The sequence below is a fragment of the Convolutriloba macropyga genome, chromosome 11, assembly GCF_964194025.1.
Source record: "Convolutriloba macropyga chromosome 11, txConMacr16.3, whole genome shotgun sequence".
NCBI lineage: Eukaryota > Metazoa > Xenacoelomorpha > Acoela > Convolutidae > Convolutriloba > Convolutriloba macropyga.
Window position 1 is genome coordinate 20,357,701 of NC_134478.1, and position 23,524 is coordinate 20,381,224.

Below are 23,524 nucleotides of genomic sequence, written 5' to 3' on the forward strand. Positions count from 1 at the left end.
TCTTTTAAACTAGCGAGTGGAGCTTGCTTCGCCTTTTCTCTTTACCCTTAAGTGATTATTAGATTTCTTATTAGTGTTTGGATTTTGCGTCGCTAATGACTACTTAGATTTTTAGTCTGAATTTTGAAATGAGATTGACAAAGTTTGAATTACAATTGAACTGTAGCAGTGAAATTGACAGAATGGAAGTATTTACAATTTACTGCTCAAAACAAAATAAAGATGATCATAAGTTGATCACGCCGAACGATAGGAACTTCAAAATGTTTACCAAATGAACAGAATGTTTCTTGTCTAGTAAAATGCAAAAAATGAGTCAGTTCCAACTTTAGAACTAAATTGGAAATAAAGATAAAAATGGTGCGAATGAACTTAATACGGTGTTGAGTTTTGTTCCCAATATTCAACCCGTATGATAGACTCCTGCATAATGATCGAGATTATGATCTTTCTCACGACATCCCTTAAATCGTATACATCATCCATGTTCTATGACTACCAGGATTTTCGCCAGGTAGTCAACTCGCGGTAGAGTGCAATTATTAATTCACAGTGACTCAGGCAATAAGAAACATATCGCAAAGTCCTCTTTGGTATTCCTTTCACGAATTGTTCAGTGAGTCACTGTCTGCTTTTTTAAATTAATTTAAAATTGTGGAGGTTGTTCACAGCCGCAATTCATCAATTTTGTTTTCAAAAACTTCGTGAGAGAAAAATCTTTCAGTAAAAACATAGCGGCAAATTTTACCAGCTTAGATTTTGCTTCATTATACTAAATTTTCAAAAGCAGTTTTGAGAACATAGCTACTAATAAAAAACGGTTAGCGGACTATGATGTCCCAAAAATTCTAATAACAATTTTCATTTTGTAGTTATGCTCTCAAAACTGCTTTGAGAAGTGTGTATCATTGATTTTAATAAGCAAATAATGGCTAGCGGATTTTGATGTCCCGAAAATTGTAAACTTTTATCTACTCTCAATCAGTCCCGCCTAATTTTGTACGAAGCAGTTTGATAAATGTACAAAATCGGAGAGATTATTGAAATTAACAGAACATCAAGCTGCTGAGAGTTGAACGTGAGTTTTATCTGTTCATATGCACAGCGTATAGACGGCCGACCGTGATTGTAATTTTATTTTGAGTTTGAGTTGTTTTTTAATTGTAAGTACATTCAATTAAAAAGCTTTGAACGCTCGTATTTCATCGTCAATTTTGGCTGTTATTTATACGCCAGCTCTCGGCATAGAAATCGAGATGCAATTTTGTAAATGAATTCTTTTTTATCTCCAGACCTTCTCTGCATCTCAAAGCCATCTAATTCTACAGCATGTCGGATAGACGTTCATATGGCCCGGTAAAACCTAAATCATTGTTTGAGCAAAAATTATTAACAATTATATTTACATCTATTACAGGTATTTATCATCATAATATCTAGCTCATTCACTCACTCACTCACTCACACACTGACACTTCACAAAAACGCACACTCCCTTATCGAGAGTTTGACCACATTAAAATTGTCATTGTTGATAAATAAGGTTTTGTTTAATTAAAATTGCGTTTTCGTTAGCGTATTAATATCGTCAGCATGTTCGGTTTTAAAACCTCAATTAAAATCTTTGGTATGTTCTCTTTTAAACGAAAGAAACTTTTGGCATATTTGCTTTGAAATATGTTATACTCGATTGCGATAGATTGTTCCAATCGAGTCGCGAATGCTTATAGTTCAAATCAGTTTCAGCAGTTCAATGGCACTTCAATAAACTACAATTAGAATTTCTAATTGTCAACTTGGCTAATCGCGGTAAGATTGGCGCTATTCTATTTGACTGAGTCCGATTGAAGAACAAATTACTAGATTTTAATTAGAACTGATGTTCAGCAGTGCAAATTACCGAATGATTAAATTAAAGTACAATTTAGGAAATGAAAGTTTTGTTCATAACATAATCACAAGACAGGAAGGAACTGCAAGATTTGTTTATAAGCTGAACAGACAGTTTCATGCACAGACAGCATGAACAGACAAGAAGTGATGAAGATTTGGATGATGTGAAATTAAACTAAATAACACTAGCACTTGCCCTTCAAATGGGTAAAACTGAACTGAATACGGTTAAGGATGTATGATGGTTTATCCATACCGTGTGACATTTCCCCCTGTTGGGAGAAAAGAAAATTAGTTGGTAAAATCAGAAAATTAATTAATATTCACCGGTTACATAAGTAATAAAAAATTAAATAATATGTAAAATATAAAGAGTTCATAGAGTTTCAATGAGTTTCTAATCGGATTCTGAGTTCTCTTCATTTTCTGCCTGCAAGACCGTCATTTCTCTTGGGAGATTTGGGTTCGGGTCTGCTGTCCAACTTTCGTTAGGGTTTCGTGGCGAAACATGTCCAATAAAGTCACTAATAGACTCAGGGATTTCCGTTGAATACCCTTCTGTATTTTGAATTTTCTCCATCAACGACTGTGATGACTTCTTTCGTTCAAGAGTCCTTTTGCTCTTTCTCACGGAAGACGTATCGGAATCAGACGTATCGCTTATAGTTAACTGTCGTTTGCTTGTTTTCCGTAAAATTGGAGTGGGTATTTGCAGAGAAGCCATTTGTACCGCGGATGACCCAGCTTCATTTGGATTAAGCGGTGGCGGCGCAATTGGAGCAGGTGGGCTGAAATGTAGTTTTTGAGTAAGATCAGGTCTATTGATGAAAGCTTCGTCATGTTTTGGATTGCGCTTCGGGATTTTCATTTTTAGAGATCGTGCCTTATTACCAGCTGAAGAGATACAAGATCTTCCTGAAGATAGCCCACTAATATCATCCGCCTGTTTTCTATTTCTCTGGATCTTTTTGTCCCCGGTGTTTTTTCTTATTAAGTCTCGTCTATGTTGGTTGATTTTCTGCTCGTTCGTTTTTTTTTGTATATCTTCTTTGCTCTTCTCTCTCTGTACAGTGTAAGCTTCGTATCTCGTTCTGCTCTTGTGCCAAACTTCGCGATATCCGAATTTCGTACCCCAACTTCTTGTCCATTCGGCTCTTTAATGACGCTCGTGGTCGGGCTGACTTTGCACACTGTACTTCCTGGAGCAACCACCTCGTAAAATCGAGATTCTTCTTTTGTCGCTGGCTTTCGTGTATTTTTCTGGCTAGTTTTAATTGGGTGCTTTTTTCCGAAAACGGAATTGGCCTGAAAACTCCTTCTGATTTTTATCAATCGTTGCTCTCCGTCTTTCATTTTCTCCTCTTCTTTTCTTGCGCGGGCATTTGCGGCACAGATAACTTTCTCAATCTCAGTGTCCGAAGAAAGAGCTGTATCTGCCCATTATTCCTCCGTTAAATACGAACGGCCTGGTATCGTGTCTTCATCTAAATAATGTTTAATTATTTTCTTATAATTTAGATTTTTGTTATTAGGTTTAGTGGTGATGTTAGAAATAGTTGTATTACATTTTCTACCAAAGTGGGCTTCGAATGGTGTGATGTCTATTGTTTTTTGTTTTAAAATTCTCAGTCGTTTTATAATTGCATATAGTGAATTTTCTAAGTTAAATTTTTCGTTTAGTTGTGTTTTCATGCAAGATAATTGTCGTTTAATTGTTTTAATAAGGCGTTCTACTAGACCAATTGCTCTATGATCGTTTGCTGGTGCAAGTATAGGTGTAATGTTATTTTCTATATAGAATGTTTCAAACTTTTTTCCTGTAAAACATCTAGCTTGATCTAATCTAACTGTTCTAAGTACCCCGTGATTATATATATATATAAATATATATATATATATATATATATATATATATATATATATATATATATACATTTATATATATTTTTAGGAATTTGATTACATTTGTACCGGAGGCGTTATTGACTATTTCTGCTGTGGGATATTTTGATTATCTTGTACTTGTAATGAAATTACAAGTAAGGAATTACTACACTTGTAATGAAATATTGTTCTATGCCTTTTTCATTAAGTATTAGTCCACCAAAGTCTATTTGTATTTCGTCATTCGGTTCGACGCATTTTGGTAAAGGTGCCCATTTGCGGTGCGAAACCTTTGATTTAAGATTCTTACTAATTTCTGTGCAAGCTTTGCACTCACTGGCTTTTGCCAGTATATCCCAATGGATATACGGCCACCAAATGTTCTGCGGAAGTGAAGGCATGGCAAAACTCCCGGGTTGCGTCGAATGTATATCCTCAAGTACTGCGTCATTTATGGCTTTCGGGGTTGATATTCGATCGTCAAGACAGACACAGCCATGTTTCAAACTAAGATCACGCCAATAGGAGAAAAGGTAGGGAATTATTTCTCGAAGTCTGTCGGGGTCATCTCGAATTACGCAGTCTCTCACCTCCTTGAGAATCGCGTCTCTCCCAGTTAGTATGGCCAAAAGCTTTCTGCTAAATGTTTTATTTAGCGTTTTGGTGAAGTAGATGTCATCTGCTTCCTCAATCAAACTGCCTGATGGGGTCTCGGTGTTAGAGGAGGTATGTGTGCCGGGTGTGGAAAGAGTTGTATCAGAGAATGTTACTCTTGCCTTTGTTGGGGTAGATTTTGATCGAGTAGCTTTAGTTTTAGGCATTTTGTTGATAGGGTTGACTGATTTACTTGTGTGAAGCGATTTGATAGAATTAATCAAAGTTAAGTGAGTTGTGGATCTATTTTGGGAAAAAAGCGAGCGATTCTTGTGCGAGTGGTATTTATACTTTGGAATTTTGTGTTTTCGCGCTTAATTTAGTAATTTTAGGTGGATTATTTGTCTTAATACCATTAATGAGCTTTATTGGGTATAATTGTTCAGAGTGTTCACATTCATTACTGTCTGACATTTCCACCTCTTTTGCAGCAAATTCGTTAATGGAATGTGAACTATTCACTTTACAGTTATTTAGTACAAATTGTGATTTTCTAACTTTAAGAGGTATTTGCGATGCGAAAGGAGGATTTAAATGCGGATCAACTATTGAATTTGATAGTGTTAATTGCGACGCGAATTGTACTTTCTTTTGAGAAAGCAGTAATTGTGGTGCAAGTGGTTTAGTACTAATTTTTGAATTAATATTTTGTGGTGTATGCATTTGCGGTGCAAATGACTGTTCTGAATGAAATGAAGGCGAATGTAACTTTAATATGCTATTAAATTTTTGTAATGTGTTCTGTTTTTTTAATTAGAGGTTTCAATGAGTTGCGAATTTCAAATTATGTTGTTATTACAAAGTGTTTGTCATATGTAGATATTTTTTAGCTCTTCCGAATGAGTTTGTAGATATGTAGTCTACTAAACCCATTTTTGCTCCCGGCATCTGTTTAATTGTGAAGTTGTACGGAAGTAATATATCTATCCATCTAGATAGTCAACTATTGTACGATTTGTTCGATCTGTGCTCTTTTAGAATGTACAATAGTGCTCGATGGTCCGTTACTAGAAAAAATTGCCAAATAGGTAGTATTTGAAATAGTCAATTGGCCAGACTATTCCCAATAGATCTAGTTCGTTAACACTGTAGCGTTCTTCTGTTGAGTTGAGAAATCGTGACGCAAATGCTATCGGTTTCCAACCTTCGGATGTAGTTTGCTGTACCCAATCCAGAAAGTGAGGCGTCACACTTAACTCGAACATCGAATTTTGGATTGTAATGGCTATTTTCTGTGCTGTTGGCAATTTTTTCTTTGATTAAATTAAAATGTTAGGTGTGTTCTTCCGTCCAAACAAATTTTATGGATTTTTTGAGAAGTGGTCAAAGTGGATGGCATAATTGTGCTAAGTGTGGTATAAATTTACCAATATAATGTACTGACACGAGAAAGGATCGGAGACGTTTTAGTGTTGTTGGTGGTGGCATTGTTAATATTGCTGTTAATATTGCTAGTTTTGCTTTCTGACGGTGATAATCCAGTCTGTGTAAACTTATATCCTAACCTTTGAATTTTCGTTTTTGCAAAATGGCATTTTTGAAGATTTACTCTTAAATTATCTTCGTCTAATTTTTTAAGCATTTTGTAACATATGCCAAATGATCTATTTCAGTGCCGGTACTAACGATTATGATGTCGTCTAAGAAGCAATAGTTGTTTTGTAAACCTACTAAAGTGTATTCCATTGCTTTCTGAAAATCTTACGGCATATCAGTAAAACCGTAGAATCCAGTTTTGAATCTATAGGTCCGGTGGATTCCCCACAGATAATGTTGAAATTACAGTGTTTTGCGGTGTCATGGTGGAGTTTTAATTGACTATATGCATATGTTAGGTCTAACGTGGTGAAATTTGCCTGTTGGCTATTTTGGGTGTTAGTAAGATGTTGTGATATTGTATCAATTAAAATGTCAATGTTGGGCATTTGATATTTGTTTTTGTGTATTCCTTTATTTAGTACTTTAGAATCTAATGCTAGTTTTATAGATTGGAAAGCATCAGAAAGGTCGGCGCGTTCGTCAGAGTAACTAGATAGTTTTTCGATATGACCTTCCCTCTGTAAGCGTTCTAATTCCGCCGTGACTCTAGGTTGGAGATTTATTGGAACTCGCCGACCTTTCTGATGCTTTGCTGAGAACTTTTGATGAAATTTTGATTTCGCTACATGTGTCTCTGAAAAACCAATTCTATAACTAAAATGTAGAAATTGCACCGCGATTGTCTCTTTAATGTTACATGTAAAATTATTAATGTCATTGACACATTTACCATTTTTTGGTTGTTGTTGCTGTACAACTGCAAGACCGGGGCTTGTGAAGAACTCTCTGACAATGATGATTTTGTGACCGTCTTCGACCACTGTCAGACTGGCTTCTCTGTCTATCCAATTATTGTATGCAACCGTTGTCTCAAGATGTCCGAGGACTTTTATCGGCTCATTGGAGAATGTTTTTAGGTCCCTCTTTACCCTCTTAAGATTCCATTTCGCAGATTGTGTAGTTCGAATTATTTGATTTGCTGATGTTTTCGTTATGAGATTAACAGCTCTTCCAGAGTCAATCATAGCGTTTGCTTTTATTTCTCCGAATTGTGTTTTGACGTTTAGAGGTTCGAGCTGATTTGCCGAATCATATGAGATTGGCGCCACATAGTCGTCAGAGTCATAATTCGAATCGTATACTTGCTCGTAGTATAGTTTCCGATAACTAATTATGTAGTTAAGGGATTCCTCGTCGTCACTTTTTTCGGGAGACTTATCAATTTGATTGACGTTTGTTTGCGGGGCTTTATGTGTTTGTCCCTGTGATCGTTTTGGCTTTCGACATTTTCTCCTAAAATGGCCAGTTATTCCACAATTATTACTCTTTTTTCCATTTGCGGGTTAAATCTGTCGATGATTGTGACTCCATCGTAGGCCGCAATTCATACAGATGCTGCTGTATTGGTAGTTTTGGGGCACAGTTGGGTATCGCGTGAAATCTCGTTTGGGTTGTTGGGCACTCGCGTTGCAATTGCGTGTCTGGTAATTGTTGACTACATTTACTGAGTTTGTAGTTGACATCAAATTCTGATTAATCTTTTGCTGATTTTGTGTCCCCATCTCCATCTGGATTGCTATTTCGAGCGCTTTGGATGGTTCAACTGTTTCCTTGAACAACTCCTTTTGGGTTTCATGATCTATCATGTTTAGTATGAAAGCATCTCGATTTAGGGTAGTTTCCTCACTTCCTAGACTACAGTTTTCTGCTTGTTCTATTAAACGACCATAGAAACTTTCAACAGATTCACCTTTCTGTTGTTTATAAGAGTAGAAGACAAAGCGTTCGCAAGTTATATTTCTCAATTTTGTAAAGGAGTCCTCCATTGCTTGCCATAGTTTTTAAATGGCTCTTTTTCTATTTGAAAGTGATGATGTTTGCTATTAATTATACGTCGTCCCTCCGTTCCAAATCTCAAATACAACAAAGATATCGATTTTTGCTCACAGATCCCCCAAGGTTTATCTCCGCACAAGATACCGATTTGCTCAATCTTTTTGCAACAAAATTGCCAAATTACCATGAATTGTTTGTTACGGATTTTTCTATCCCTTTCCGTCGCTTGCGTGTGTTTTTCCACTGGTTCCTCGTAAGTTGGCTCGGGTGGATTTGTTACCGCTGTTGGTGGATCGTTTAGAAGGTTATCGAGTCGAATTCCTTCTTTTGCTAGCAACGCTAGCTTCCACTGTTGAGTACACTTATCCCACGTCAATGAAGGGGTGGCAGTAGGCTTCTCCCAAAATGCATCTACATGAAGAGGCGTCTTCTTTGATTCAGCTGCTGACTGCGCCATATTATACTCGATTGCGACAGATTGATCCAATCGAGTCGCAAATGCTTATAGTTCAAATCATTCTCGGCAGTTGCGCCACAAATGGCACTTCAATAACTACAATTAGATTTTCTAATTGCCAAGTTGGCTAATCGAAGTGCGATTGGCGCTATTCTATTTCACTGAGTCCGATTGAAGAGCGAATTACTAGATTTTAATTAGAACTGATTTTCAGCAGTGAAAATTACCGAATGATTAAATTAAAGTACATTTTAGGAAAAGAAAGTTTTGTTCATAACATAATCACAAGACAGGAAAGAACTGCAAGATGGTATTATAAGCTGAACAGACAGTTTCCTGCACAGACAGAATGAACAGACAAGAAATGATGAAGATTTGGATGAAATGAAATTAAACTAAATAACACTAGCACTTGCCCTTCAAATGGGTAAAACTGAACTGAACACGGTTATGGATATATGATGGTTTATCCATACCGTATGACAAAATATAAGAAAGTGTTGCTATAATCAAACTTAAACGCATGAAACCGTCACAGGAATCCGTTTTTCAATAGTACGTTTGGTTTTGATCGCAGCAACGTTATGTATTCTGACTCTCTGGCTCATGTTTGAGCTTCGGCTTTTATGTCTGGACCACCTGCAACCCAAGTTCTTCTGGCCGAGACCTGTCTTGGATACCGAACTTCAGCCTGAGTAGAGAATGAGTAAAATCTTACCTGTTAGAGGGTAGAGAGAACAACCTAAAGTAAATTACTAATATCTTTCTTCTTTAATTTTTAGGCCGAGCACTTAAAACTCTTTGGAGTGGTGAATTACGGTTTTCTTCTCTTTAAAACGACGAAATGATCTCAAAAATTTCATCTCTTTCTTTCTCTCTCTTATAAACTAAGAGCCTTCAGAAAGTTACCTTTGTAATATGTATTCATTGAATATTTATCTGGATTCAACATAAACATATATGGGCATTGAGTGCAATAGTTTACAGCTTTGAAAAATTAACAACAAATATACATGTATAATTTAGAGGTACGATTGAAGAAACGTAACTTAAAATGACAAAATGTCTATTAGCTCTATGGCCATCAAAACAATCATTTTAGGACTACCTGGTATGCCTGACAGGATATCACAAGGATATAACTCCTTGATATCCAACAATATGGCTAACTTTTTCGCTTACATCAGTTTCTTTTAAAAATTAAATGACCATAAACAGCTACAAATATATGTCATTACACCAATTTACGACAGTTTAATTGAGTCCAAAAGTCTTAACAAATAGTAATGAATGATTTTTAGAACTTTCAAATAAAGAAGGATAGACATTTTTTCAAATGAACAACTAACACATTGACTTCTTCGAAGTCGTTAATGGAGTTAAGTTTTTGTATTACAGGCATACATGAGCTCCACTCTATGAGTTTTTCCTCCGTTTCAATATCAGGGGCTCCAAAATTGTTTTCCGATTTGGAAGTTTGCATGACAACATTTGCTCGCTTTTCTCAATTAACTCTCTTTCTCGTTCTCTCTTTTTCTCTCTCTCTCTCTCTCTCTCTCTCTCTCTTTCTCTCTCTCTCTCTCCAGCTTTTATTCGAACGTGACTTCTGTCAATTATAAGCATTGGTTTGTCTGGATCTTTGTTTATCGAACTTCAAAGTTTTGGACTAAACGACGTGCAGAGCTAAATCTGTGATAAGGATACATGCATAGTAAGCGCAAGGTCAATGCAACTATGAATGATACCACTCCCATCAGCAGTGCGTAATTAAACGCCATAGAGCTCTCAAAGTTGTCACCCAAAACGTCATTTGATAGGCGATGTACTTGGCTATTTTTGCAAAATTTTCCGTTATTCTCCTTGAAGGCATTTTGATCATTTTTTCTTGTATTTGTATAATAAGAGTAGGACTGGCCTGACTTTATTGTTGAATCATGGAATTTGGTCTATGTCTGGCACTTCAGTCAATAAATATTTGAGAGGGCCAGAAAATTCTACTTGATCTTTAATTAATGGAATCTTCTGACAGCTTCATAGGTTAGATCTAAATTTCAAATGCCGAGTTGTGTTTTGCTTGCCACATTCTAAAGTGATAAGAGTTATTTGGCAACCTCGCTAATTTCTGATCTTGAGAGCGTTTGAACAATCCATTCAACTCTCGCATGGTATATGTGTCCGTTGCTGACAATATTAACCAGATTCCTTATCCTAGGTTTTCTGCAGCCTCTATTTTAGGTGCCTCTTCTGCTGACCCTAAAAAAATTTTCGGTTTGACAAGATAATAACGCATTCATGTTTGTTTCGAAAAAGAGTTCGGCTAAGCATGAAGAGTGTCCCAATTCCGCTGGAAAAATCTCATGACAAGTTCTGTGCTGGGAAATTCCTAAACAGTTTCCTAGTTGATCTTTGAATAGCCCTGTTTTTTCCATAGAGTACTCTGATACGGCTAAGTTTGGCCTCTTTTTTCCATCTAATTGCAATTCAAGTGTCCTCTTGTGGCATTTGCGGTACAGTTTTTGCGGCACAAAACTGTGAAGGTCTCGACAAGATGCGAACGGGATTGCGAGGGTTAAAAATAGTCCTTCCCTAATCGATCCACCAATAGTTTTGCTTTGTAGTAAGACAAGAGATCATCCATGCAATTTGCTGGGGTCAATCGGCCAAGAGCATTCATTTGTTCGCGAGCACTTTGTCTAGAATTTTCATTAGGGAATCTCGCGGTACAAAGGACATCTGTAATCTTTTCTGTAACAATGTTGGTATTGAGTTAAGTAGATAGATTCATGTAATATACTGTAAGTGCAGCTCTATTGTGCTTGTCATCTGAATTTATCATGTTGCTCAACGATGCCGCAGTGTCAAAATTAAACTTTATTTGCTGGTTTGAAAGAATTCATTGATCACAATACTGGAGCAATCTAATGTTTTTGTTGAAAATTTCGAACTGCCCTCTATTTATTCCCCTGTTTTTTTTTGGTTCTCGATAAGTTCATTTTGAATCTGAATAAATGATCTTATTTTTACTATGCTGTAAACTATTGTACTCAATGCCCATATATGTTTCTGTTGAATCCGGATATATATTTAGTGAAAACACATATCAAAAGTAACTTACTGAAAGCTATTAATAAGAGAGAGAGAGAGAGAGAAAATAAAGACTTGAGAACAGTTGTTTGTTTTTAAGAGAAGAAAACCGTGATCCCACTCTGTCACCAATTAATATTTTTCTTCTCTAATTTTTAGACTGAACTCTTAAGGCTCTTCGGAGTGTTGGATCACAGTTTTCTTCTCTTAAAAACTAACAACGTTTCTCAGGACCTTATTCTCTCTCTATCTCTCTCTCTCACACTCTCTTATTATTAATATCTTTCAGTAAGTTACTTTTGTTATTTGTATTCAATAAATATTTAACCGGATTCAACCGAAAAATATATTGAGCACAACAGAAATATATATTCAACAGAAATATATATTGGGTATTGAGCACAATAGTTTACAGCAGAACGAATTTAACAACAAGTAAACCTGTATAGTTCAAATGTACTGCTTAAAAAACGTAACTTAAAACAACAAAATATTTTTAGCTCTATGGCCATCAAAACAATCCTTTTTAGTACTACCTGATATTCAAGGATATCACAAAATTGTGCATAAGTTATGCTTGACGCTACTTGACGAGAAGCTCTTCTTTTTCAACGTATACTTGGCTAGAGTGTTGAATCCTCGAAGGAAGAAGAAGACAGAAGACTAGACTGAGTTAAAAAAGATGCCCAAATTCGAGATGTGAAGACGTGGTGCTGTAATAGTTAGCACACAAGGATTGCGAGTAAAAAATTATCAAATCCTCTACTTCTCCAATTTCATGTTACGCCTGATTAGACCCCCCTACATTAGCAACTGTTCGGGTACATTAACTCAATACTATCTTCCAAACATAGGGCAACTAAGATGAACTGGACCGATAATTGACAACTGAAGATGAAACTTACCTACTCCTAATCATACCAACAATTCTTTAGAATTGGAAAAATATATCGGCCGGGCTGTTTTTGTTCCTCAGTAACGTCCACAACACCTTTTTTTATTTTTTCGGAAGTTAAGAGGGGTACCATTCCAGGTTGAATTTTTCTGCCCAAAATGACGTAAGAAGGAGGCTGCAATGGGAGGATTTTTTAGGAAAATGCAGCTCAAAACTCTTACATTTTTTTGGGCTGCATTGGGCTTCAAACAGGGGTAAAATGATGTAAGAGTGAGGGGGTAATGGAGAAATTACCCCCGAACTCTTACATCGTTTTATCTCCCTTGACAGACCAAAAAGATGTAAGAGTGGGGGGTTAATTTGTCTTTTACCCCATCACTCTTACCCCATTTTACCCCCCTTGAACGCCAATGAAGCCCAAAAAGATGCAAGAGTTTTGAGCTGTATTTTCCTAAAAAATCCTCTCATTGCAGCCCCACTCTTACATCATTTTACCCCCTCAATCTTACGTTGTTTAAACGCCCATACCTGAAGACTGCCAGCCCTGGACCCAGAACCTCTGTACCATGAGCTGCGTCGCCTTAACCTCCAGACCATCAATGCTTGTTCAACTCTTGATAGTCTATATATTCGAATAATACTTGTTAGAATTGCCCCCTCTCAACAAATTACCCCCACACTCTTACATCAATTTACCCCCTTAGAACAAATTACCCCCTCACTCTTACACCATTTTACCCTCCTTTGCAGCTCAACTCTAGCTCATTTTAACCCCCTCTGGACAAATTACCCCCTCACTCTTACACCATTTTACCCTCCTTTGCAGCTCAACTCTAGCTCATTTTAACCCCCTCTGGACAAATTACCCCTTCACTCTTACACCATTTTACCCCCCTTGGCAGCCCAGCTCTTACATCATTTTACAACCTCTGAACAAATTACCCCTTCACTCTTACACCGTTTTACCCCCCTGGCAGCCCCCCCTCTGACAACAAAATGGCAGGATTTTAGGGAGGACATTCGACCCGGGATGTTAAAAATCTTGATCAGTAGATTTCATTTCCAAAAGAAATTCCCTACCTCCAACCAAAACCCAATCCCACCGCAATAATTTAGTTGGATTTGTGGACGAGTTCGGTTTTCGTTCAAATTTTACTGATTGATAATTATTTTGCATTTGAAATTTCTAATCATTACTTCATTAGTTTTTCCTTTTCATCTCACTATGTTCAGTAACTTATAAATCTGACCATTAGTTTCAAAACTTTTGTCGAATTGTTTTGTTAATATAGCCCAAAGATGGATAACATAGAGACATTATTTAATAGTAAACTTATAGCTAATTTTTATCCAATTTTACCCAGATAAGCCCAGTTAATTTGCAAATTCAATCAAACATTTTTTTTTCAAAATTCTCTTTTGTAAAATTAGATTGTTTTATCTATTTGTTTCTGATGGCAACTGTGCCATTTTGGTTTTAAATTTGATTTCGATGACCGTTGCTAATTTTTAACTGCTTTTGAAGTAGGATGTTTTTCCAACGTAAAATGTTCTCAAAGGTTGTACTTAAGCTCTTCATTTCTATTTCTCCCATATCTTTTATAGGTCCAAAGAATTTTTTTTCAAATTTACACATGGAAGAGTGAGACACTCTTTCATAATCCATTTTGGATCCTGGTGCTGAGACTCTTCTTGCCTCTATCTATTACATACTTATCAAAATGTTCCGTTAACTCAAATCTTCATTCTTCTTCAACATTTAGGAGGTATCTTAGAATCAGCACGACTTTGAACTCACACTTTCCGGCAAAATAGATGTCTATATAGTAGGTTGTCAGTGAAGAAATGTTCGTGTAAAATTTCACCAAAGCTATATCCTCAAACCACAACAGGCAAATTAACTTTCAAAAAGACTGTAATTGGAAAAAAATAACTTTAGACAAATCCTTTTTATCAATTTATTTTTTGTTTGATTTTTTTTTGATTAAACAGCTGTGCTATTATGCTAGTTTTTGTTGAAAATCTTTTAATATCTATTCAATCTTTTTTCGTTTTCAATTGGAATAGCATGTGCACAATTTCAAAAGTTTTCCCATTGCTGGGAAATTTTCTCGCCATGAGTTTTCCTGAACCTTTTCAAAAAACGAGCTTTTGGTCTTTGGCTATAAACTGATATAAAATTTATCTATCTGTATAAGCGACAGCATAACATGCATCCTCAACCAATAAAGAATCAACTAAATTATTTTCTAGTCCTCGCTGGTTTTTTTCAATCTAACCGCCATGCTTACACTGGCTTGTAAATTGAAATTTTCTGAATGCAAATTTCCTGTAGGTCCTGTTTGGTTTTCCAAAATGCTTTAGCCCACTGGTAGGTCTCTTGTGTTGATTATAACTGATTACTTTTTATTGAAATCTGAGATTTCTCAAAACTAAAAAGCGTACTTAATGTACAAAAAAAATGAATAAAAAAGGACAGTTCAATAAAAAACAGTTAAAGTACAAATTAATGTGCAAATTAATAAGTAGTTTTCTTCAAATGGAAAACAATTATAAATTGGTTGAACATATAAAATACTATTTTTGGAATTTTGAGCTTCAGCACGCAAAACCAAAATCATACAATTCGTTAATTTGAGGATCCCATTAGGTATACTACTGGAGCATGCTATTTTTGTGGCGCTCTATCAATTTCGTAAGACGCCAATTTATTGGAGTAACGGCTGTTCTTACACTTGTGACAATGCAAGAATTACAACGCCCAATTTATTTAAGCGGTTTCAATTGTTTCCGGATATTGAAATTTTGCTGTCCGCTTCTTTAACTGTATATATGCTATATTCCTTTACTTTAATTACATATTTAAAACGAAATTGTTAAGGTTAGTTTTTCAATAGGAAAATTGACTGGATTTTCAACAGGTTGAATAACTCAGTTTCTTTTTTTGTATACCAGTTCAATCTTATAGGGATACAAATTGAAGGCAGAGATAAATAACAACGGCCTGTGTTGTCCAAAGTTAAAAAAAATTGAATTTTTGCTGTCCCCACAAGTTAAATTACAGCACATTTTAGGTTGCAGAAACAAAACAAAGTAACAAATAATTTACTGCTCAAGTAATTTTCTGAAACGAGACTCCCTAGTCCCTTTACTGCTTGCTATTGATTACCGATACAAGATGGTGTATCAGCAAACAGTAAAAAAAAGTAAAATCTGAGTTTTGTCCAATTTGCTGATTTTGATGCGTAATCACTTTCGAAATGGTTTCATTTGATTGGCCGTAATTAGTTATGTCAACTTTATTTTGATCGTTTCATTGATCCATACGGGTATTTAATCTTGGTCTCCCTGCTGAGAGATGTTTTTGCTCTAAGCAAAATATATGATGAATAAAAGAAGTCGAATTTAGTGTTTAAGTGCTCTTTTGATAATTCATGAACGGACAACAATATGGTAGAGCCAGCACAAAAAAATAGATTAAGAGTTCAAAAATAAGACGTCTGTCTTTTCTTCTGTCTATGTGATTAAAACGAGAGCTACTTTTGGCAGTGGTTGTTTAAAAAAAGGAGCACATCTTTTATAAAAATGAGGTCAAAAATGGAAAAGAGAAGGTCTGTTTGTTATTTTCCACCTTTAATCCAACGTATCCACTGCTAGTGTTCATCTTCATATTTTTCCACTTTTTTTCCCACTCTTTATGCTAAAAAATGCATATGTTTCCCCTTGTATACACGATTAAAATTCGTTGAACTCCAACGAAAACTTTTTTTACACTATTTCAACAATTTTTGTGCAATCGACGTCCTGACCCGGGTTTCTCTTTACGTTTTAGGCAAGAACTTTTCCTGATTCGTCGGAGCCAAATGAGTTTGGATTCTTCTGCAAGATATGTTTAACCAAAATCACCCGATCGCAATGGGAGCAGTCACACAAGACGGATGACCATAAAGTTGTTCCCATTGAATTCGTGGAAAGTAGTCTCTTTCAACCTGTCATGGCGGGTGATTTTCCAGATAACTCCCGAATGTACTACTCTACTCCGTCGGATGCAAATACCTTATACACGGAACGAAATTGGCAACGAACGCGGACCATGCCTGTTGGCCGAACCGATGAAGCCAATTTGAACAGCCATGTTAACCAACTGATAGCAAAAGTCTGCAACTTGGAATCAAAATTTGGCCAATCTTATCAGCAAAGAAATCATCAAATACTGCAAATATTACAAGAAGACCAAAATATTCAAACCACAACTGCATTTCGAGGTAATGAATTGTATTGTTTGAGAGAGGACCTCAAAGACATGTTCCAAAAACTGAAATATCTAGAAATCAGGCTGAACAAAATTGAAGAGGTGGTTAAAAATGTACATAGGAATCAGGAGGAATTTAAACACGAGAGTTCCAGTGTCGGAAGAGGAGGCGTCGAGTACGAACTTGTTCCCAGAAACAGTGAGGACTTGTCAAAAACGACGCTATATCAACGTTTTTCTTTTCTCAGAGATTAAGATTTCCCAGGCTGAGGTGTGTGCTCGAAATCGTCCTGTTCCAGACCGACCCAGACCGAAACCGCCCTGGTCCAAACCGTCCCAGGCCAAAATTGCCCTGATCCAGACTCAAGCGCGCTCGACAGTCTTTATGCGCTCGTAGTGTGCTCGAATCCGCCTATGATCAGACTCAAGTAAGCTCGAATCCGCCTATGACTAGACTCAAGTGCGCTCGAATCCGCCTATGATCAGACTCAAGTAAGCTCGAATCCACCTATGATCAGAATCAAGTGCGCTCGAATCCGCCTATGGTCAGAATCAAGTGCGCTCGAATCCGCCTATGATCAGACTCAAGTGCGCTCGAATCCGCCTATGGTCAGAATCAAGTGCACTCGAATCCGCCTATGATCAGACTCAAGTGCGCTCGAATCCGCCTATGATCAGAATCAAGTGCGCTCGAATCCGCCTATGGTCAGAATCAAATGCGCCCATTCTGCCTTCCAGACCCTGTAATTTCAGACCCGAGCGCGCAAAGGTCAGGTGTGTGATCGCAATGGTCTGGACTAGGACGATTTCCAGCGCTCACCTCAGCCTGGGTTGTATGCCACTGTTAAACTTTTTGATTTTCAAAAGATTTTGTTTATTGTAGGACACCATTGAAAAAAACCGCGTCACTTTTCCGTGGTGTATAAATATAAAGCAATTTTTTCTAGCTGAAAAGGAATTCTGACAATTTTGAACAGGATTACAGCTGAAGGATACTTTTTGCACGTTACAATCCTCCTCCTCACTTATAACCCTCACTTCCGTTATTGGATATTTAGGGTAATTAGGGTGGGGGGTATGCGTGACCACTCAGCGGGGGGTGGGGTGGGGGTTGGGTTGTGGTGGAAAATGCCAATGAAGACAAGTATATATATTTTTTTCGGCCAATAATTTGTCGTTGAATGCATGCAGTAAAAAAAACGTTGGAATGATTTCTCTTATCCGAAGGCCCAATTGAGCCTTCTTGCTCAAAAAATGCAACAAATAATGCATTTGGAAGATTGGAACCATCTGTCTATGGCGATTGTGACCATTACAGCATCTACTATCCAACTGCTTATAACGAAGTCGGTTTCGGATTGACTGTCAAAGCAGGAGAAACGACCAACTTAGGTTTACCTCACCCGTCATCAGACAACCACATCAAAATTAAACAAGACGACTCGTTAAAATCTGTGCGTGACACTGATAGTTCCAACATATAGTCATTGGCCTCAGTGGACATTGGTTTAGCGAGCACACTAATCAAACGACAAATCTTGAAGATTTTTAGTGTCTATAAATTTTGAAAGAATTTTATTATAAAATTCTGGCCGTTGTAATGAATTTTCACATAGTTTTTTGACATGTTCTGTCCGTAAACTTCCTAAACAAAAAAAATCCATTTTTTTCCTAAATTTTAAAGGTTCTGTAATGACTTAACTGACAAAATTATGGATTTCAGTACAAATTTTTGCCGCGCAACAATATTAATTGGCGATTTCGTTGCGCAATTTTTGAGCGATATAATATCAACTTCAAAAATCCGTAAGATTTAGAATTGTCTCAAAAACTCGATGAGTATAAAATACTACCACAAAACTGCATATGCAAGCTGTTTTAGATTTACAAGGTGCGTATTCAGTATTCAGTTCTCATTACTGCTTCAATTTGAACAGTTCAAAGGCCTCAGCTCTCAATGTCCCAGGCAAAAAGTTGAAAACAACTTGAAAGAGTCATAGTAGAAGTGCAAATAATCAAACACAGAAAAAACTATATCTGTAACAATTCAAACAATATAAAGTCAACTATATACTCAAAATTCTTAAATTGTTGTGTAATGGATTTAACTACAAAATTCAGTCTTCATAAACTCAAATGCTCAAATAGGTTCCTCCCTATTCTTAAGCTCTTCAACCACAAAATAACATGAACCAAAACACTTGACAAAAAAGCTCTTCAACATGAACAGTCCTTGAATATCAATCATTGATGCTTAAGAAGCGGATTGTAATAGATTTCAAGAATAAGATTTGTCAGGACACAGTAACGTTGACCTACTGCTTCCTAGCTAAAATATAGCGGAAAACTCGAAATTTAGAAGTCAAAAGTGGCCTTTTAAAAAACATAACCAGCAACAACTTGAAGTGTCGGACTTTCCCAAACAAAACAGTAGCTGCAACCGAAACCATTATCTGTCGCTTGAAAACAGTTATACGTTGCCTCTCCCTAGTGACTTAAGGAAATTGTCAGAAACTCCAACTCCAGTTGCAACGAGAAAATTTTTAGCATTGACATCATAGAAGCAAGCAAACATAAAAACAATGACATTAAGAAACAACAAAAACGCATAAATTAAAACAAAAACAGAATACGACAGAAAATACTCTGTGAAGTCTGTAAACCACCAACGATTTTTCTAAACAAACATACGAAATATTTAAAAATCGAGCCAAAGTTTACAAGATACAATAGATGTGATCATCTCAAATAACTAGCTCGCTCAAAAAAATTCACAAAATGATCTGCTTCAAAAACACAAAGTTTTTCGATTAAAAACACACATTGCGGAAGAAAATGGCCCATATTATTCTTATGGACTAACTAAGCTCTGTTAAATAATTGAAAAACTCAGATTCATATCAAGAAATATTCTGTTTTGGCGTTGCAGCATTTCAAAAAACTGATTATGTTAAGCCCTATTGTTGGGGATAACTTTACAATAAAGAAATTCAACCTTTTTCCAGACTATTAATGACTTTATCAGAAAAAAATTCAAACAATATAAAGTCAACTGAATACTCTATACTCTTAAATTGTTGGGTAATGGATTTAACAACAAAGTTCAGTCTCCATAAACTCAAATGCTCAAATAGGTTCCTCCTTATACTGAAGCTCTTCAATCATAAAATAACATGAACCAAAACATTTGATAATAAAGCTCTTCAAAATGAACAGTCCTTGAATAACCTTCATTGATGCTTAAGAAGATGATTGTAAAAGATTTCAAGAATAAGATCTGTCAGGACACAGTAACGTTGACCTACTGCTTCCTAGCTAATATAAACCTGAACACTCGAAATTTAGAGGTCAAAACCGGCCTTTTAGAAAACATAACCAGAAGCAACTTTTAGTGTCGGACTTTCCCAAACAAAACAGTAGCTGCAACCGAAACCATTGTCTGTCGCTTGAAAACAGTTATACGTTGCCTCTCCCTAGTGACTTAAGGAAATTGTCAGAAACTCCAACTCCAGTTGCAACGAGAAAATTTTTAGCATTGACATCATAGAAGCAAGCAAACATGAAAACAATGACATTAAGAAACAACAAAAACGCATAAATTAAAACAAAAACAGAATACGACAGAAAAAACTCTCTGAAGTCTGTAATCCACCAACGATTTTTCTAAACAAACATACGAAATAATTAAAAATCGAGCCAAAGTTTACAAGATACAATAGATGTGATCATCTCAAATAACTAGCTCGCTCAATAAAATTCACAAAATGATCTGCTTCAAAAACACAAAGTTTTTTGATTAAAAACACACATTGCGGAAGAAAATGGCCCATATTATTCTTATGGACTAACTAAGCTCTGTTAAATAATTGAAAAACTCAGATTCATATCAAGAAATTTTCAGTTTTGGCGTTGCAGCATTTCAAAAAACTGATTATGTTAAGCCCTATTGTTGGGGATAACTTTACAATAAAGAAATTCAACCTATTTCCAGACTATTAATGACTTTATCAGAAAAAAATTCAAACAATATAAAGTCAACTGAATACTCTATACTCTTAAATTGTTGGGTAATGGATTTAACAACAAAGTTCAGTCTCCATAAACTCAAATGCTCAAATAGGTTCCTCATTATTCTGAAGCTCTTCAATCATAAAATAACATGAACCAAAACATTTGATAATAAAGCTCTTCAAAATGAACAGTCCTTGAATAACCTTCATTGATGCTTAAGAAGATGATTGTAAAAGATTTCAAGAATAAGATTTGTCAGGACACAGTAACGTTGACCTACTGCTTCCTAGCTAATATAAACCTGAACACTCTAAATTTAGAGGTCAAAAGCGGCCTTTTAGAAAACATAACCAGAAGCAACTTTTAGTGTCGGACTTTCCCAAACAAAACGTTATCTGCAACCGAAACTATTATCTGTCGCTTCAAAAGAGTTATACGTTGCCTCTCCCTAGCGACATAAGGAAATTGTCAGAAATTCCAACTCCAGTTGCAAAGAGAAAATTTTTAGCATTGACGTCACAGAAGCAAGCAAACATAAAAACAATGACATCAAGAAACAACAAAAAACGCATAATTTTAAACAAAGACAGAATACGACAGAAAAAATTCTCTGAAGTCTGCAAACCAACAAGGACTTTTTAAAACAAACATACGAAATATTTAGTTATCGAGCCACAATTTGCAAGATACAATGGATCTGATCATCTCAAACAACTAGCTCGCTCAATAGAATTCACAGAATGATCTGCCTCTAATCGCAAAACAATTTGTTGCGATTAGAAACACACATTGCGGAAGCAAATGGCCAATTTTATTTTTATGGGATATCTAAACTCGGTTAAATAATTGAAAAACTCAGATTCAGATCAAGAAATTTTTTGTTTTAGCGTTCCGGCATTTCAAAAAATTGAACAAGTTCAGCCCTATTGTTGGGGATAATATTACTAACATTAAATTCAAACTATTTCCAGACTATTAATGACTTTATCAGGAAACAAAACAATGGAAAAATTACAATGCAAAGACAAAAACGGGTGTTCATTAATACCTAAGGACGAAAAGAATAAAATATTCTAAATCGTTTTACAGTTCACAAAGACAGATCAATTAAAATTAATTGTTTTTTATAACATCTCAACGTAGAAATTTGAGATGAACAAAAAGTGTCGCATGCTAGAATGCGAAGTATTCATAAATCTGATATATTTTAACATCGTCATAATCGAAAAAAACTTCCATCGAATTTAAAAATGGCTTAGAAAATAAGAATATTTCGTTACATAGTGTTAAAATTCATCTGGAAATCTATAGATTCCTTACTGCCAAAAAAGAAGCAGACTCCAAGACAATAAAATATTCTGCTATTTTGCCAATATATCAAACAATTACTAAAATGGAAGTTATGAGACAAATTTGCATTGAATTTGAAAACACTTGGCAGTAAAAATGTTTTAATGATCAATAATGGGGAACTATATTCTGCTCAGGAGTTCGTCTTCTAGTAAAGGAGATTAAAATACAGCGAAGAAACTATAAAACCCGGAAAAAAGCGCCAAGTCTGATTAGGATATATACAAATTTTTAAAATGAAAACTCCTAACGTCGCAAACAGTGCCATTCAAACACATAAATCAAAAGGATCTCGCCATGTATATTGACGTGGTGTGGCTCAAAAATTAATTATACCGAAAAATCAAGCTCAAGTGAAAAAATTGAGACAAATGGTCAACGTATTGAGAGAAAAAGAATTCAGCGGTAAGTAACAAATTAGGGAGAAATTGAACGAAAACTTCCAAATATTAAGCCAATTCAATTTAGATTTGGTTGGAATGGGAGATTCAAACGTTCACATTTGCAATTTTTTGGAAGTGAAACCTGTCAGATTTTGATACTGCCGTTTTAAAACACGTAAGAAAACATTGTGAACTTCATCCCAACAGAGAAAACAGCGAGAGCTTTGAGTCTAGATTTCTCCACTTTGTTTGAAAATGTTGGAACGATCTCATTATTCTCAGTTGCACATTTACGTGTTTCAATCAGTTTGGTCAAACTGTAAGCCAATAGAAAGCAAGCTGAAAAAGTTCAGTGTACGGGACAACCATCTCTACCTTCAGGCCAAATGGAAGTGGACTCCCGAAGAATCATCTGGATTGATGCCAGTGGGAATTGGTTGGCAGAAAGTGCCAGTTGACTTTGCTATCTGCAACAGTGCTCTGTATTTTGTTATTTGTAATAGGAATGCATTATACAGTGTCGAAAAGTGGAGCAAGATTACAGACGGCATTGAAATGGTCATGAAGGTGGCCGAGGAAGTTTCTTTAGCTGATGCAAATATTGACCGTCAAAACACTTTTTCGCTGGAGAGCGCGGGGAGTTGCTTGCTGTTTTTACAAAGGATTGATTTTGTGTCATCCCGTCTCACAGTCATGGAAAACCATATCGTGCGATTCAGCTGTATTTTGGATGTTTCAGTGGATCGCCAGCCAAAGTTTTCTGTCGCCGGGGACTACTTAGTATTTCCTCACAAGAGTTCGTTCCATGTTGTCAAATGGAAGCAGGGTAGTGTGGTCATAAAAGATGCCTCTGGGAGGACAACGCGTTCTGTGGAAGTCGAGGGAAGCGACTGGGTGATTGGAAGCTTCTCACTTGGGAAAGGATTGACATACCTGCTCGAACTCCACAACGACCAAGAGAAAAAGTCAGTTTTATTCGCCGCGGAACAACTTAAACCAATCACGTTAGACCAACTGGTGATAGAACGACTCCAGCTGCCCATTCTTGGGTTGTTTGGATGTTCTATAGATGGAGTTATGCTATATTATGACGGACAGTCGTTGGGCATTCTACACCTGACCGAGACAAGGAATGAATACCTTCCGAGTACTGGATTTCACTAAGACTTCAAATATATTTACAATCGTTGTTAATTTTCATTTCGTAACTAATTTTTGTTGATTAATTACTTCGAGTGCTCCAAAACGTTGAAATTACATCTCGAATTCAATTTCCTAAATGTGAG

General features: G+C 36.1%; 1 protein-coding gene across 3 annotated transcripts; it reads left to right on the forward strand.

Moving 5' to 3' along the window:
* Positions 1–1,108: 1,108 nt before the first annotated feature.
* Positions 1,109–23,524, forward strand: LOC142349311 (uncharacterized). 3 transcript variants are annotated; one of them, XM_075400784.1, is made up of 4 exons: positions 1,109–1,163; positions 16,075–16,693; positions 17,722–17,948; positions 22,521–23,524. In XM_075400784.1, exons 2-4 carry the CDS (start codon positions 16,237–16,239, stop codon positions 23,400–23,402), a joined length of 1,566 nt encoding a protein of 521 aa, XP_075256899.1. In that variant the 5' UTR covers positions 1,109–1,163; positions 16,075–16,236; the 3' UTR covers positions 23,403–23,524. The 3 variants fall into 3 exon arrangements, with proteins under 3 accessions (XP_075256899.1, XP_075256897.1, XP_075256898.1); XM_075400782.1 differs by having other exon boundaries at positions 1,117–1,356; XM_075400783.1 differs by lacking the exon at positions 1,109–1,163 and adding an exon at positions 1,343–1,417.